At 41.8% G+C, this 16,997-nt stretch overlaps 3 protein-coding genes across 5 annotated transcripts in view; 1 reads left to right on the forward strand and 2 right to left on the reverse strand.

Annotated features, from left to right (window-relative positions):
- nhsl1b (NHS-like 1b) overlaps positions 1–2,023 on the reverse strand; it is a 96,439-nt gene extending 94,416 nt beyond the window's left edge. For 2 of the 3 annotated variants that reach the window (XM_041064499.1, XM_041064497.1), the window contains exon 1: positions 1,705–2,023. In XM_041064499.1, the coding sequence (XP_040920433.1) occupies positions 1,705–2,023 (319 nt within the window). The remainder of the gene's footprint in view (positions 1–1,704) is intronic. The other variant, XM_041064501.1, reaches the window with a different exon arrangement.
- A 2,037-nt stretch (positions 2,024–4,060) lies between these two features.
- acbd3 (acyl-Coenzyme A binding domain containing 3) lies at positions 4,061–12,371 on the reverse strand. Its single transcript, XM_041064568.1, has 8 exons — positions 12,080–12,371; positions 10,410–10,551; positions 9,859–9,999; positions 9,493–9,651; positions 8,968–9,142; positions 8,295–8,541; positions 7,520–7,807; positions 4,061–6,577 (listed from the first exon to the last, which is right to left on the reverse strand). Exons 1-8 carry the CDS (start codon positions 12,345–12,347, stop codon positions 6,363–6,365), a joined length of 1,635 nt encoding a protein of 544 aa, XP_040920502.1. The 5' UTR covers positions 12,348–12,371; the 3' UTR covers positions 4,061–6,362.
- A 2,831-nt stretch (positions 12,372–15,202) lies between these two features.
- Positions 15,203–16,826, forward strand: mixl1 (Mix paired-like homeobox). The gene is made up of 4 exons (XM_041064820.1): positions 15,203–15,299; positions 15,501–15,721; positions 15,886–16,012; positions 16,267–16,826. Exons 1-4 carry the CDS (start codon positions 15,203–15,205, stop codon positions 16,824–16,826), a joined length of 1,005 nt encoding a protein of 334 aa, XP_040920754.1.
- Positions 16,827–16,997: the final 171 nt, after the last annotated feature.

The following is a 16,997-nucleotide window of genomic DNA, read 5'->3' on the forward strand; positions in this document are numbered from 1 at the left end:
TCCTCACATATTCAAATCCAGCACACCCTTCCTGTAGTAATGCTGGAGGATGATTTAAAAGGCTTTTTATAGAGACAGGTGTGTGTTTGTATGGAAAAAGTCACAGTCAAGCTAACATGTGTTGTAATGAATCTAAAGTCAGTGCTTCTGTACGCCCAGTGTTAGCCTTGGGGCTATGAGGGAGCTGGCAACTGCAGACTGCTACGTAACTCACCGCATTCCGGTCTACTCTCTCACACCTTGTCTTTAGCTGCTAGCTTCCACTAAGTGACGGCGTGAATGACTTAAATGGATTGACCCTTTAAAAGAAGAAACTCCCAACCTCGCCCAGGAGTGCATCAAAACTTCAACAGGTCCAGATAAAAAGGAGCAGCTGAGTCATGCAACACAATAACAAGGGGATCGGTTAAATGTCTGGTAGCTGTCCCCCACCTACAAACAGCTTGATGGACTATCTGTGTGTGTGTGTGTGTGTGTGTGTGTGTGTGCGTGCGTGCGTGCGTATCTTCAATCCATTGCTCATCCTACATCACATTCGCTTGTGTCTGGGAACTGTCTGCTCATCTTATCATTTCCCTGCAACCAGTTTTGAATTTATGCGTGTGTGTGTGTGTGTGTAACAGAGTGAGTCACAGTCAGACACAAGACTGGGTGAATAGATAGGAAGAAGGACAGTAGAAAAAGAAACAAAAGGCACATTAGTCAGGACTTTAATGTTCCTCCACCAATGTTCAGAGGAATCTGGGCTCGTCTTCTGAATCCTACTTTGCAACATATTTCAGAGGCAAATTAGATAAACAAAGGCGCTATGCAGGGAATCAATGGGAAACATGAACCCTTAACTACTATGTTCATAAACATCACCACATAACAACCTATTAAATAGGAAGCCATGGTAAAAAAAAGAAGCAGATGCCAAGCAAAATGACAAGCAAAATGACAAGTCTATCGCTAAATCTTTATGTAGCAGTTGCTATAGCATGAGTCAAAGTCTGAGTTAATATATAACTCCTGTGTGTAACTTCAGGAGATAGCTTTACAAGGGCAAGCAAAACAAATCACAGAATAACAAAAGTCACCACAGGCCACAGCAAAGGAAATTGATTTTCCATTTATCTTTGTGTTGATTAACTCTGTTTACATACATAAAACAGCAAAAAGAAAAGGGGGGGAAAGGGGTTGTGAGGCAGTCTGTGATCACCGTGTCCTGTGAAGACCTAAACACAGATGGTCAGTGCGTTGAGAGGAGATCCATCATTTCTGACAGGACTCAACGCCCTTATTAACATAAGTCCAAATCAAGACAAACAAAGCCATGTGTTCAGGAGAGACCGGTCACTCCACCCTGTTTCTTTCATTTGGAAAAATGTGACAGTCACCTTGGACTTGATCAGCATCTATCCACACCAGTGACTATAATATTATAACAGAACAGCAAAGATCCAAAAGGAAGATGCACCTGCCATACATATATGTTTACAGTAACAGCTCCTCTTAGTAATGTCTAAATCATATTTCTGTCTGGAATTAGTTAATATCAGCCTTTAATAACAATTCATGGTACATATAGATATACCCCTTACATATCTGAGGGCTTCAGTTAGAAGTTTTTTGTGACTCCTCTTGTTTTACAATAAAAGTATTTCTCACAGTTCACTTCAGTCTCTCACTGCAACCAACAAGTGACCAACACTACAAACTTACGGATTTTGATTTTCTTGGGATCAAACTTGCGGACTTCACCCTGCAGAATCTGCAGCCGCCCCTGAATCCTGCAGGATCTTCTGAACACCATCCCTGCCTCCACCTCGATGCCCAGAAAGATCTCGCTGGCATGTCGAGAAAGGTCGGAAAGTTGGTGAATTATGTTGGTCAAGGTATGACAGCTAACCTCATCCAAAGACGAGAACAAAACGGGTTTCCGCAGTTTGCGTTTCCCGGTTTCGTCCCCCTGGATCCAGCCATCCCTCGCCGATAACCTACTCACGCGCCGCGGCTCAATACTCCTCTGATGAAAGGGCATATTTTTATTTCATGCCAATAACTCCAGCGGGGACCGAAAACTGTTCACGCAAAAAAAAAAAACCCTCACAGCTTTAAAACAAACCCAAGACGCACTGCCGTCCTGCAGCTCGTAATATCTGATAGGCAGTATAATCCTTCAATCCCGCCATATTTTTGTTTTTCAAAGCATGGGACTTTGTGCTGCTGTACACTGGAGACGTTGCCTCCCAAAGTCTTTTCAAATTCAACCAGACAGAGTGCAGGCTGGAGAGAAAGGACAAAAAAAAAAATCACAAGGAAAAGTAGGGGGGAAAGTGCAAATAAAAACCCGGAAAATACTACAACCACCTGTAGCTGCTGGAACCGGAGCCAGATATACGGAGGATAGTTACCTGCCTCCCCCCTCGGAGTCAACGGAGCGGACTGACGGAAAACCAGGACCGGATTCTTCAAAAACAAATGCACCGGGAGTCACACCGCCAGCAACCTGAAAAGTTTGACAACGCAGCGTAAGAATAATTATCACAATTAAAATCACAACTTTTTTTCATTTTCTGTCAACCATTACGTCTCAACATAACATTTACATTAACTAATCAGCTTGAAATTAGGGGAAAGGAAACAGAAAGACACCTTAAGATAACCATTAATTTCCTTAATTTCGTTTTAAAGAAAGAACCGAGTTAAATTAAGAGCAATTTAATGTAATGGATCGAGTTTAGTTAATTGACTTTGGGTGGTTTTAATAGATGTTTTCTCATTAAATAGCCAAGTAACTTCACGCAAAGCGTAACTTAACGCGTAAGTAACTTCACGCAAAGCACATGGTGGTTTCCCATAGCTAACCTAGCCCTCAGTGTTGTTTTGTAGCGTTAGCCTACAATTTGTCGTTGCTGCATTAATGTTAAACAAAGGGGCATCGTCCCGCAGTCACTACAGGGAGAACACGCTAACAGTGTATTTTAGCTGTTTGCTCATACCTTTCAGAATAACCCCTTGGACAACACATTCTCTGGACACTTGTCTCTTGATTTATCTCCTCCGTGTGTGTGCACAGTGCATGTTTGTCCACGGCCTGTGTCCAGTCCACCGCCTCACATTTCCCACAGTTGCTCTTTAAATTCCAAAGAGCAAACGCTCATCATCAATAGCATGCCATTTACCCGTCTCAGTTTCAACACACACTCAGGCCACAAGTTCAGAGCAGAGCTCTTCTCCAAAGTCTGGAAAACCATGTCCAGTTGGAGAAAGGTGTGTGTAGTATTTAATGTGCCCCCTGGTGTCCTGGTGTGGACACAACAGCTTCAAAACTGCCCCTGTGTGACATTAAATCCAGGCCAGTGTTTCCACTATCACTTTTCTCACTACTTAAATAACTGGAAATCTTCAGATTCCTCCCCATCTGGTGTGTACTCTGTGGCAAGAGTTTAACGAGTTACTCAATATTTGAGTGCAAAAGGCTGATACAGCTGTGTCCTCTGGGGCGCTGGCTGCTTCTCTAAACACTGTGACATCCCATGTGCATCATGGAAAACACTGAAGGCGAAGTGTATCCTCCCGGTACACATTAGTAACATCCGCGTTTGTCCTTCCCTCAGCACAAAATGTTTTTGACAGGAAAGCAGCTTGAGGATGACACATTCACCGCTGGCGGAAAAAGGAACAAGCCCCAATGGTGTCTTGTTGTTCAAAGGCCATTTTTGGTGTACTTGCATTCCCAGCATTGCCTCCCTTTTCTGTTCTGAAATGTAATCTTGTGAAACTGAAATAAGTTTTCTGCTTAGTTGTTCAAAGACAAGGCAAGGAGCCCAGTGTTTGACATGCCAGAGCAGAAATAAATACACGTGTATGATTAAGGCTGCATTTCTGGCTTATTAGATGTTTCTTGTGAAAAAAAAAAAATCAATTGGGAAAAACCACAGTAATTCTCTTTTACCGGACTCAAGACAGCAAATCTACTAAAAGATTTAAGGAACCAAAGCTTTAAGACACAAAGTATTAAAACCTGATAATAAAATCAAAATAATAAAAATAGAAAGGTAAGCACACTGTCCAGTTTCTAGAGATGAACATAAGTTTAATCAAGATTAAATATATGCCCAAAAAGATCTTGCAACTCAAAAGAGATCCAAACAAGTGAAAACAATACAAAAAGATGAGCTTCTCTGTCTGACATGTCGATAGAGTCTTACAGTTTTACACTTCCTACAAATTTTGGACTTTCATTCGGGGTAAAATGTATACATATATCTCATTCACCATATTTTACAGTGCATTGATTCTCAAAACCATAGCCTTCTTCCACATTTAAAAACCCATACATAAACTTATTTGTAGAATTATTTACATACAAGGCTTGAACAAGAAACCATTTGGTGAAATATAAGAAACTTAAGAAAAACAAACATCACACATCAGAAGATATGGGAACTTGCTTGAACGATATGGCCTGGTGAAGCCATAGGTAGTGACATTTTGTTACACAAATCACTGAATGGACAGAAGGCAGGAGCAGCCTCTAATTAAATAATATGACAAACTGACACTCAGCAAGGACACTGGAGGAGTACTCATCTTGCAAGATATTCTGCCTCTGTCTTTAAAGTTTGGTTGCATACAGACATAGAAATGTACAAATACGGCTCAACGAGCGTGATAAAGTGAAACCAAATGTCTCTGATGCCCCCTGACGACACTCCCCGTTCAACCACCATCATTCAGATTCAGACAGGGTACAGCTGATACAGCACTGCTCATTATGCACCTGGGTGGTAGGTACACAAAACATGCATATTCAGTGTGAAACTGAACAACAGAATGAATCTAAATTGTGGTAACATTAAAAAAAAACAAAAAAAAACAAAGGTTAAATACATTTAGATGTCACAACTGAGTTAGTCAGCAACCACATCACCCAAGACACAATTATAAGTCTCTTATCATCTCAGTTTATTCACGACACGATGTTTGAAGTGACAAACTGAGTCGATTCATACCAGGAAGAAAAAACAGAACACCAGCACTGCGTTTTGTGTTGTGGTATTTTGAGCACAGGCGAGATGTAACAATGTGTCATGACCTCCAAAACAAAGGAATTATTATTGTTAGATGTTACTTGTGTGAAAGGACGGAGTACAGCAACTCCAAACAACACAAAAACCTCCCAGCTAATATTAATATAACATCTGTCTTAATACTATGTCCTGCTTGAAGGTGCAACAAACTAAAACAGCTTCACACAGAAAAAAATATCAGCAGGAGAAAGAGGGAACAAATATTTATTCAGTAATTTTTTTATCTCTTGTTCTGTATCAGACACTGTGAGCCTATGAGGCAAGAAGGCCCACAGCCATACTCTACCATGTGCATGTTGTTTTGTATTCATTCACTTAACACCCATGACTTCATCTGGAGTTTACCCTTAAAAATGGATTGACATCTTTCTCCCGTCCTTCATAAATTTGCCAGTAAACTGTAAACTAAAAAACCTAATCCTGGTACGCTGTGTTAATCAGGTTGTATCAAGATCAAGAAGTAAAAAGTGAAAAAGAAATTTCCTGCTTGGGAATAAGCAAATAAGAGCTCTGCTTCCACTAAATACCCTCTCAGGTCTTCATATATGCATGGTGGCTAGAGAAGAGAATGACTGACTACTGTTTTACAACAAAAAAGGATGATGATGTTTGTGTACACTGGTGTTTTTAATGTATGAGTGAGACTTGGCAAAGACCAGAAGCTGTCTGTGGAACAAAGGTATAGTGTTATGAAGTACATTTGCATCATAATTTGATTTTCAACACCGTCTGTTGGATAAACAACCACTATCACCACCAAACAGGAAACGTTTGGCTCATAGAGCGCTGGAGTCGCCTGGTTTCCATTCGTGGTTATGAAAGAATCACTCAGGGCAGAAGCAGCCACAAGGCCACGCTAGACAGTGTTGGGCTCGGGTGGTGACAGAGGAGGAGCCCAGAGTGAGAAGTGGTAAAATATAATATGAGAGCGAAGTCCTACAGTTTGGTCTATGTGAGCGCAGCAAGGACAGGCGGTGAATTACACAACAGGAATATACACTCCTCTTCCATGGGCTCGATGACAGGATCTAGCATGAGTGTATCTTCACGGGACACGCATACACATACAGTACATACATATTAGTCCAATCTCCAGACTAGGGCTCCAGATGTGTCTCTTTGTCACCCCCTGGTGGTTTTGTCCAGAATACATCTGGCATCACTTTCTCCTTCACATGCACACACATACATACAGGCTTTCTATCGCACAAATCTCCACCTGCACACACACACACATATATATGAACATACACACTCCTTGGCTCCCCTTGTCTGTATTCAGGCTTATCTGGTGTAGTAGACTCTGTAGTAAACACTCTTGGAGCGCCAGAGTGAATACGAGTTGTCAAACTTGAGCAGGTAGACTCCACGGCCGGGGTACTGGTGGCTGCCGGCGTACACCTCCTCATGACAGTCTCGCCGGTACACCGGCACAATCTCGTCCACCTGGGGCTTCCCTGCCTCCTTCTTTGCCTTCTCCTCCTCACTGGGAGGATCACCTGCAGGGACAAGAACATTCATTTTTTTTAAGAAACAAAATTATCAGAATTATCACAAGATTAATTTACTTGAATAAACAATAATGAAGTCTGTGTTCAATCATTTTCCTTTGCCCAAAATTTCCCATTGCTTAAACATTGCACAATACAATTCGATCTAACCATGGGCATGGCTTACACCACTGCAAACCCCTTCAGGTATCAGGGTAAAAGATTGCACAAAATACCAAACTGTATTATGCAAAACACACAGTGTGACAGAGCATTTCAGAAGTGAAGTTCAGAAGTTCTGGCTTATCTCCTAAAGGCTGGTGTGCTCAGATAATTTAACCAATAAAACCAAGCTAATTCTGCAGCACAACACTGCCTCATATCTTATCAACATATTGACAGCATTTGTTTGTATTCACACCACTGTCCTGGATTCCATCATAAAGCAGAAGCAGGACCTCCTCTGCCCCGGGGAGAACCAGTGTATGTTTAACCATGGCGTAAGCAAGTTGTGAGCACGAGATAAGAAGAAAATATTCTCTTTAAAGCTGGTTAGTTATTCATCTCTTTGTAGGCCGATAAGTGAACAAACAGAAATAAATGCAGGTGCCTTTTCAAATCAAATGCTTTGAATAGAATGACTTGACATGTCATTTAATAGAAGAGTATGTGGTATTTAGTATCCATAGCAAATGGCTGTGAACCTAAGATCATAAAGGCAATCCTGACCCATCTATATTATTTATTTTCAACAGTAAAACTAAGGGAACAGCAAGAAAAGTTCCCTTTTGGAAGGAGAGCCGACACCTATGCGCAACATAACTGTAAGTAAACCTGACTCTTCAAGCCAGTTATCACCAGAAGCAATTTTTTTAAACCAGGACCTCCACAGCTATTGATATGAGACACACTGCAGGGTTATTTCACCCATCCTTCCCACCACCACCTCACCTTCATCATCCTCATCCTCGTCACTGGACTCCGACACGTGCACACTGACTGAAGCAGAGGCAGCATCCGTCCACTCGAAGAGGACCCCAAAGCCGATGTCATAATAGTCTGTGGCAAACTCCCAAAACAGGTAGGAGCCCTCCTCGTGGGTGGGTACACGCACTGTCACCACCTCGCCGCGCCCTACCGTGATCACACTGTCTGCGTCCTGCCGGATTTTCTCCTTGAAGTCCTTGATCTGTGGCCGCGTCCACATGGAGGGAGCAGCTATGACCGGTGGGGAGTCAGCTGTGATCAAAGGACAAGAAACTATATATATATTTATATATTTTTTTTTTACAACCCATCCATCTATCTTTTCGATAAACCTGATTTTGCGAGCGAGCAGCCAGCCACAATGGATTCATTTATCTCAGAATGCGTGTTTTGGAATAAAACTAAGGCCTTGTTCATTTCAGGTGTGTGTGCTTACTCTTCTGCAAGCAGAATGTGTAGTTGGATGATACCTAAACCAGCAGACTATCGTGTATCACTTGTTCTAGCTCTTCTCTTCTATGCCCTCCAGGTCACATCAACAAGGACACAGCAGATAAGAATCAGGTTTCAAGTTTGGTATAAAGCTTTGTTTGTTTGACAGAGAGACAACCCCCCTTGCCCCACAGCCATTAGCTACACAATAAGGAAAAAATGTAGATTCTCTCTAGATAAAGTCAACTCCAGTAAGTATGTTTGTTGTTTCTTCTATGCATTAAAAACACAGCCACAGCCCACCAACCTAATAAAGGTCCATTCTCTGAGACCTCCTCAGCCGGCTCAGGCTCTGGTTCTCGGTCCATGCTCTCTGAGTAAGAGTCTGACTGGCCTCCATTGACTGTGGGGGCTTCCTCACCACCAGGTGGTGAAGCTGCACACAATGGTCCTGCTGCTGAGGCAGGGACAGGTCCACCACTGCTGAAGTTGCTAGATTCCAGGGTCCCCTGAACCACTGAATCAGCCTGCTGCTGCTGCTTCTGTAAGGCCGCCTTGGACGAGAGAGAGAAACAACACTGAGATAAGATTTTTGGAAATCCGTACATAGGGACATAAGCCAAAAATTTTATATTCCTAAAGTGGAGTTGGAAGGAGCACAGACTGAAATTATTATCCTCATCAGTTTATGCAATTCTGAGCTTTTCATTATTCAATTTACTTGAGAAGCTTAACATTACTCTGCATCTTTTGTCAACATTTTGAGCTGTCGCTTTTGGCTCTTTTTGGTAAACATCTCAAAATGTTACCATACAGTTTCTGACTAACCAATTCTGACTTATTTACCGACTAGAGTTTTTTCAAACTTGGCTGACAGCTACGGACAAAAATGTTGCCAATACTTCAACTAAACACTTCAATATTAACGGCAAAATCTAACAAATAATAAAATTAACCAGAGGAAGTCTAATACATCCTACCTGTTGCTGGGCCAGCTGGACCTGGTAGAGCTGCTGCATGTACTGTTGGTAGTGCTGCTCCTGGAGCTGGCGGATGAGGCTCATCTGTTGCTCTGGGCTGTTGGGGTACTGCTGGGCAGCATACTGTTGAAACTGCACCGCTGTCTGGGCATTCAGCGCTGCCATTATCTGTTGTCTGGGTAAAACAGCAGAATAGTAAATTTAGTCAGGAGGGAAATAGGGGAAATGGACTAGAGACAGTGGTGGACAACAGAAAATTGCAGTGTTTTAACATAGACAGAAGACAGAAGAGAGGAGTTATGGTGAATAGGGAGTCTGTCCTCTTTGGACCAGGTCTCAGCAAAGCACTGACCCTGGTGAAGTACCCTTCTGTCACAACTCCAGAGCTGAAAAGACAATACCCTTGTAGATATCAGTGTCAGGGGACTGTGATGATCTTGCAGAAGTCATGGTGGAGTCAAATCAATATATAGTAAGCCCACACACATTATGCAAACACACACACAGTGACACAGACACACATACTTCTGCTGCTCAACCCGTAGCCTCTCCTCTTCTGCCTGCCTCCTTTCCTCTTCCTCTCTCCTCAGCCTTTCCTCCTCCTCAAGCCTCCGTCTCTCCTCCTCCTGTCTTTGTCGCTCCCTCTCTTCCTCTTCCCTCCTCTGACGCTCCTCCTCCTCTTTCCTGGGGAAGAGCACAGACATGATGGGTATTATAAATGATGCAAATGGTCACATTCATGACACATCATGGGTTAACAAATGTCCGATGTTTCCCCTGTTGATTCCCAGTTTTTCTAGCTGCATATGGGACAAACTGAACCTGAGCATCTGTATTTAGACACTGCAGCAGAAGGAGCTCCCTGATGGAATCTGCAGCTGAACACCTCACCTTCTCCTCTCCTGCTCCTCCCTTTCTATCTTGTGAGATGTGACGTAGGGAGCAAAGAGGTTACAGCACTTGTTAAGCAGCTTGACAAACTCCACCATGGCCTCCTCCTTTTCCATGTTACCCAGGGAGGCCCACTCTTTCCTGCACACAGAGTCAGACGGAGGTAAAGAAAAGAGACAGCATTGGACTCAGCATTTAAGAATATATTGACTTCTTTTTAGATTGCAGGTTGTTTTACAGTAACAAAACAAAGAAAATTTACATTTGTAGCATTTGTTGCAACCATTTTTTCCTCAAAACATAACAGAAAATCAATAACTATTTTTTAAATTAAAAAACATTTTGCAATTTAATTGTAAATATTTAACTGTGCTGCAGTAAAACAGACTAACTTCCCTCCAAGGTTTCACTAAACTCATAAAGACATAAGAAGCAACCATCAAGAGTTAAATGGACTGTGTCCACTGTTTAAAAAAGCTAAATTGCTGGAATGTCTACTATAGTTCAAAGGTCACATGCACAGACATGCATGTACTGTCTGTTGGGGTTACCTGCGGTCGTTGCCTAGGACATCAAAGAAGCCAACCTCCGGTGAAGCATCGGGATTATATGGACCCAGTAACACCTGTTTGTGCAGAGCCACCAGTCGAAGCTTCTCCTCATAGGTCGGGTGGAAAGCTTTGCCATCTTTATCTGAGAGCAGCAATGTGGAAATAAGAAGTTTGCATTTTTTGTTTTTTATCTCCTGCTATGACAAGCATTTGTTAATTCTACAATATGCCAAAACACCTTCCTGTTTCAAGGCTATAGAGCAGAATACTGAACACCTGCACTGTCGATTGTGCAAATCTAAGCAGTATATATAGCTTACATTTGTTAAGGAAATCACCTGTCGAGACCACATTACAATTTTTGTTATAACTAAGGTGAAGCAAGAAGATGTATGCATTCAAGTTAAGCAATTAAACCTAACCCTAACTGACTAAAAAACACAAAGCACAGATTACTATCACACAAAGTGGCAACCAGGCCCAAACCTGTTTGCACAGTCATCACAAGTATACCGCTCTAATAAAAACACTACAAATGCCCAGTATTCAAAAGGGCTTACACATGTTCAGGATGTTTGCAAAGTAACCACTGACTAATCCTTGTCTTAAATCACTTAAAGTGAATCAGAGGGCAAAATATATGGTATATTGATTTGATACATTTTTTCAAAGAGTAACAGGTTAGATCTGAAAGACTAGTGCGGCTTGAATACAGTGTACTGGTTTGACTGGTTTGACCATTTCTGGACAAATTTGACTCAGTGACATGGATGAAACTCAAATGAAGCTTTCACCGTCAAACTTAAAATAGATGTCTTGGGTCACAGATGTTTATATGCTGCAATAATATTTTTCAACCTGTCTTTTGACCACAGAACTGACAGTATAAATGATCTCAGTTGATGCTGTTAATTGTGACTGTCCAATTAAAATGGCCTTGCTGTTTGAACACGTGCAAAGCACAAATACAAGTAATTTACTAGCACGTTCAGCTGTATAACAGGATAGTGGTCATACAACCCAGTGAGCTGAAAACGTAGCTTTAAGCAGCACTGTGAACTGGTTTTAAAGACACAAGCCCAAGACTATGGACCGGTTTTATCCACATAATACAATACTAATACACAGCGGGTACCTGTCAGGGTCTAGATTTTGAGAGAAATGTCTGTGCAAACAACTGTCCATCAGGCTCCATTCAGCCGCAGCAGTGGCGGGACAGGGCTTTAACCTCCCAAACATAGTATAATGAACCACCGTTCAGTTTAGATGGTTAGCGTCTTACCTTACTACTCTTATATTAGCTAGGTCACGGAGAAGTCTTAAGACAAGTCGGACTACACTGACGAAACCCAAAGAAATGCACACAAAAAGACGGCGACATCGATCTAACAGCAAGCTGAAAATGTTCTAAGGAAACACGCAAATGCAAACGGACTTCTAGGGAGTGCCGTGCTTGTTTTAGCCTCTAACAGCCGGCTAACAGCTTGTTAGCCACTCGTTAGCTACGGAGCTAATGTAACGTTGCGGCTGACAGCAGCAGCCCCGGCGGTGACAGCTAGCAGCTAACGTTAGCAACCTGCTAAACTCTTCGTCTCACAGTTTAATGGTCGGTTCCAATTCAAGTCATTTTTCTGCGTTACAGCTGCGAGATTATAACAAATGTAAAATACCTTTGAAGAATTTAAGCGCCATTCCGTACAGCTCTTGTAGAGGAAAGCCCCATTTCCTCTCTGTCGCAGATTTGGCAGTCTCTCCATCTTCGCCCCCAGCAGCTCCCGGCGTATCTGTCTCGGGTTCCGCGGGTTTGGGGTCCGGCTGTTCGACCTGGCCCTGTTCACCCTCCGGATCGGGACTCAGGGTGAGGCCATCGATGGAAACTTCGAGCCGGCTGGAGGTAGCACTGTCGAGGTCGCCGCTCTGAACCTCTGTCGCCATCATGTAGACTGTCAGCTGAAGCAGCCACGTACCTACTTCCGTTTAGACTTGGCGGAAGTTCCGGGAGAATTTTTTTTTCCTGGTGTAAATAATGACGAGGCTCTAAACGATTAGATGGATATTTATATAAATATTTTTTTTTTAAATTAATTTATTTATTTTACCCTTGGGACTGTTATAAAACTAAATGTTTTCCACATTCCGTTGCATTTTCATTATAACACGGTAGATACGACAGTGCTAATTTGATTATTAATTTCACTGGGGAAATAACGTTTTTCATTTTTATGATAAAATGTTACACCACTATATGTAAAAATAATAGTGATCATTTTAATATGGTTGTCATGAAAGACATATATCAGCAACATCTTTACTTCTGCTGAACACTACTGGATTTATAGGGCCAATTCCAACACTTAAAAGTTTTAAAGATATGATGGCAGATCAGCTCATTCTTATGCCAGTTTATCTGCCAAAAGCTTATACTGATTCTCAGTATATCGACCTGGACAGTTTATTTGTCCAGCCACAGTCTGAATACAGTTAACTGCAATAGCTTTCACAATTCTGTGCTCAGAGGATGTTTACATAATAACACAATAACAACATTCATCACACTCCTCTACTGCTTGCGATAATATCTATGTCCCTTGTCAGTGAGCACACATGTCTATTAGGAAACAATAAACGTGCTATAGCTTCCTTAAAGCATCTCTCAAATACACAAAGACTGAACTCCTTACAAAGGCACATTAGACATCTGACATTTTAACATATCCCTGCAAACTTGTGAGGATAATTTACCTGTCTGTCTGCAGGTTAAATGTATAGTGGTCAAGTCAAACTGTGGGTTAAATAGTGGTCAGTCTTTAAAGGTGTGAATCTGCTTTTGTTTGTGTCTACAGAGGCAGCTGCCTACTGGAAATGGCCAGTAGAAATCCCAGAGTGTTTTTTCTGTTTGATGTTTGAGAGTGCTGCCTGTTAACTACAATATGCCAACATCGATCAACTTAGAACTGGGTTCTTTTAATCTAATTAAAATGTCATTTCTGACATGGGCTGCCAAACTGAAAATTATGACTACATTCAAACAATAAAAGTAAAAGTGCATCACACTTTTCCTGTTCTTGCATTGCTAAATTCATATTTTTCATAAGCCATGACTGGAGTGCTTGTGGCCACAAGTGTAGAGTATACTGTCTATTTCGTGATTTGCTGGTAACTCTCAGAAAACCTGTCACTGATCATTACAAAGGATCAGGAACTTCAACAGCCTGATTTTAGCATAGCAATCTGGCCTGTGCACACAGGCAACACCCAATTAGGGTCCTCAGACAAAGGAACTTGTGAACTGTGAATGCGTTTACCAACAATCACATTCTACCTGAACAGCAGTATGTGTCAAAGGGCAGAGATCGATAAGTGCTGCAGTGGATGTGAAACGACAAAATGGCTATCAAGTCATTTTCCCACAGAGATCAACAAGAAAATTACTGTACAAAATCGTTGCTGCTCTATGCTACAGGCCTGATTAAGTGCTGTCTAAGACTCATTAACCAAAAATGCAATATGTTCCCCAATGACTTAATCCAGTAACAGCTGGATCCAATAAATCCTATGAACTGGGATGCGGTAAAGAGTCTGGCAGTCATTTATATTTTCAGTTTATATTGCAGCAATCATGTCAACCCACACCCAGAGCAATTAAATATGAGGCACAAAATGTAACGTGATTAACCAAGTATGAACAACAATCACTCAAAAAAGAATAATAATCTTGGATCATTAATAAAAGAATCTGTGACCATAAAAGTTAACTACTGCAAATTCTTGTCCAAATATATGGGAGCAAATTAGTCTGTCTGTGATGCTATCTGAACTCTTAACTTGACCCCCCTCTGAACCAAATCAAAGTGACCCATTCAATGACAAGTGACCGCTCCTGAGTACTTTTGAACTGAGGTTTGTGTATTGAGATTAACTTTGTTGCCACTCAAAGGGGACAGGAAGCATCATTTCCTATATAGGCCTACTGTAGATCAGTGTTGAGGGCCAAGTCTCAGAAGACTTGCACCTTTTATAAAACATAATGTATATACTTTGACATCTAAACAGACAGAAAAAAAAAATTGCAACCATGTAAGAATATGTCTAGCTGCAAAATCAGCTTGTATTTCAGGTTGCAAGAACACATTTTGCATTACATACTGTACCTTTGTTTTATTTTTGCAAAATATCTATTGTGTATTTTCTGTCATACTAATAAAGTATAAAATATAAAATATTTCCTTATGTACACAAATATCTAGATGTGTAGAGCCTGAAGCCACGTAGTGTGTAGCTCAGTGGAATGGTTCCAGTTGATTACATATATGGAAATATGTTTATTTTTTTCTTTTAATGAAAAACAATAATTACTATATATATTGCTGAAAATTCTTTTAATTTCTGTTATCATCGAGCAACACACCGCAGAAGTTGTGATCCTCTAACCTGTTGAGGAAATGGCAGTTTCCGACTGTCCCGCTTTGAAGGTTACAGGTCCATTATTGCTTCGTCCATTCCAAAGCGGATAAATGTTTTCTCTGCCGATGTGTATTGCGCATGCAGATTCCATTAAAAACCCTTTAAAGAGACCTGCGGCCGCTCCACCGTCCCAGGTGTGATGGCTTCACACCTCCGCCGGCCTGCAGACGTCTGAAGTTGCTGCACGGCCGCTGCAGTGCCAGCCGGCGCTGATGGCTTCCCCATTCACACATTCAGACAGCATCACCTTTGATCACGGGGGGATTTAACCCCGGCGAGAGCACAGGTCTCAAACTCAGTCAGTCGCTGGTGATAAGACGTACAGGATCATGTCTGCAGTTCATGGGAATATGCGCGTTGGAGATCTGAATCATTTCCAGATGTATCACGAAGGGCCTCTGCAGATGAACAGCATGGTGAACTCAGGTCGGTGGCGAACATTTTCATTGCTTTCACTTGGTATGACACAGCGTACGAAAGAATAAGTAGCTTTCGAGACAGATGTCACACCGAAAATAAGAGTCAGTGCTGATTCTGTGCGTAATTTACGCACAAGTCCAGTTCCACTCTCTTTGACTCCTTCTTACTTTGATAACTAAACGTATTGTTTGTTTGTTCATTTTTCAGAATATGGAGCCTCAGATGTGACAAACTACTTCAACTCTGCAAACTCTGTACCAAGGGCGGATAAATGCGTGGCCATACTCACCCACAGGAGAAAGAGGACCAACTTCACCCAGCAGCAAATTGAGGTGCTGGAGAAAGTTTACTCAGATACAAAGTACCCTGACATCTACCTACGAGAGAGACTGGAGGCTCTGACCGGGCTACCGGAGTCCAGAATTCAGGTACAGTGCCTCATTTTGACTGACTTTAACTATCAAAGAGTCACTTAATATCATGGGATCTTAATAACCTTTCTTTAGATGTCAGATTTATGGAATTGTAAAATATGACCAAATGGGGTCAAATGTCCTTATGTTAATTTTTTTTTTTCGCCAACCAATTCCAGGTGTGGTTTCAGAACAGAAGGGCCAAGTCTCGTCGCCAAGTTGGCTCATCAGTGTCCATGAAGGTCGCCAATCCACCAGCAGCTGGACCCTTCAGCCAACTCCAGAGCAGGATGGGCCCAGAGAAAGGTAATTATTAGTGATGCTAAGACTCTTATTTTCAGTTATTTTATATTTTTTTACACAAAAATTACATTAACTTCTCCCCCTGGAGAATATCGTAGTTTGTTACTGAACTATCCTTAATGTATTTTATACTAAGTTTCAATTCACCTAAGTTTACATAATAAGTTTCTTCGGAAACTACCAACTACCAGAGCGAATAGAGAATAAATGTTGTCTCAGAACCAACTGCTTCATTCTCTTTTTGCTTCATCTTTTAGTTTATGACAACAACCATGGCGCAGAGCCACACAGGATAGGAGGTTTTGGATTAGAGGACAGTTTCAGACCTACAATGCACCAAAACGCTGAGGATTCACACCGGACCAGTCTATCCACCAAACCCAGCAGCTATGAACACACATCGGTCTCCTGCATCTATGAGAAGGAGGGAACCAGAGTGAAGCCCGAGCAGATGCAGCGACACGAGCTGAGCGTTGATGTGCCATGCTGTAACGTCCATCTGTATCCCAAGGACATTGAGGCCAACATGACAGGACACCAGGGTCCAAAAGTTCTGGTGGAATATGACAATTTCCCACCCAACAAAACCATTGGCCCAGAGATGAAAGTTGTGATCCCTCCCATCCCAACCCAAAATAACTTCAACAGGTCATCACCAAAGGATAATGGATGCCAAATCCAGTATCCACAGGTGAGGGCCACAGGTGACAGGTTCAGTCACTTTTCCCCAATCCACGCCACTGAGGCACAGGACTTTACTGATTCAGACTCTGACTGGGAAAACGAGGCTATGGCTGGCTTTGGTGGCTTTATGTGATCTATTATAAGAGCTGATATAAAGACAGCTACATGTATCATAAGATCTGATATTAAGGACAATACTTGTATCATAAGAGGTGTGGTATTCAATTGTTTGTTTGCATAAAAGGAAAATTTGTATTTATTGTAAAATAGTAATAAATCTGGATTGTAAAAAAACTCATTTGTT

The sequence above is a fragment of the Toxotes jaculatrix genome, chromosome 19 (assembly GCF_017976425.1).
Source record: "Toxotes jaculatrix isolate fToxJac2 chromosome 19, fToxJac2.pri, whole genome shotgun sequence".
Classification (NCBI taxonomy): Eukaryota; Metazoa; Chordata; class Actinopteri; family Toxotidae; genus Toxotes; species Toxotes jaculatrix.

Coding starts and splice junctions, on each gene's coding strand:
- acbd3 (XM_041064568.1), bottom strand. CDS start 12,347: ATGATGGCGACAGAGGTTCAGAGCGGCGACCTCGACAGTGCTACCTCC. Junction 8,542..8,967: donor TCCAGCTGGCCCAGCAACAG/GTAGGATGTATT, acceptor CTCTCGTCCAAG/GCGGCCTTACAGAAGCAGCA. Junction 7,808..8,294: donor AGAGAATGGACCTTTATTAG/GTTGGTGGGCTG, acceptor CTTTGATCACAG/CTGACTCCCCACCGGTCATA.
- mixl1 (XM_041064820.1), top strand. CDS start 15,203: ATGTCTGCAGTTCATGGGAATATGCGCGTTGGAGATCTGAATCATTTC. Junction 15,722..15,885: donor TACCGGAGTCCAGAATTCAG/GTACAGTGCCTC, acceptor AACCAATTCCAG/GTGTGGTTTCAGAACAGAAG. Junction 16,013..16,266: donor CAGGATGGGCCCAGAGAAAG/GTAATTATTAGT, acceptor TTCATCTTTTAG/TTTATGACAACAACCATGGC.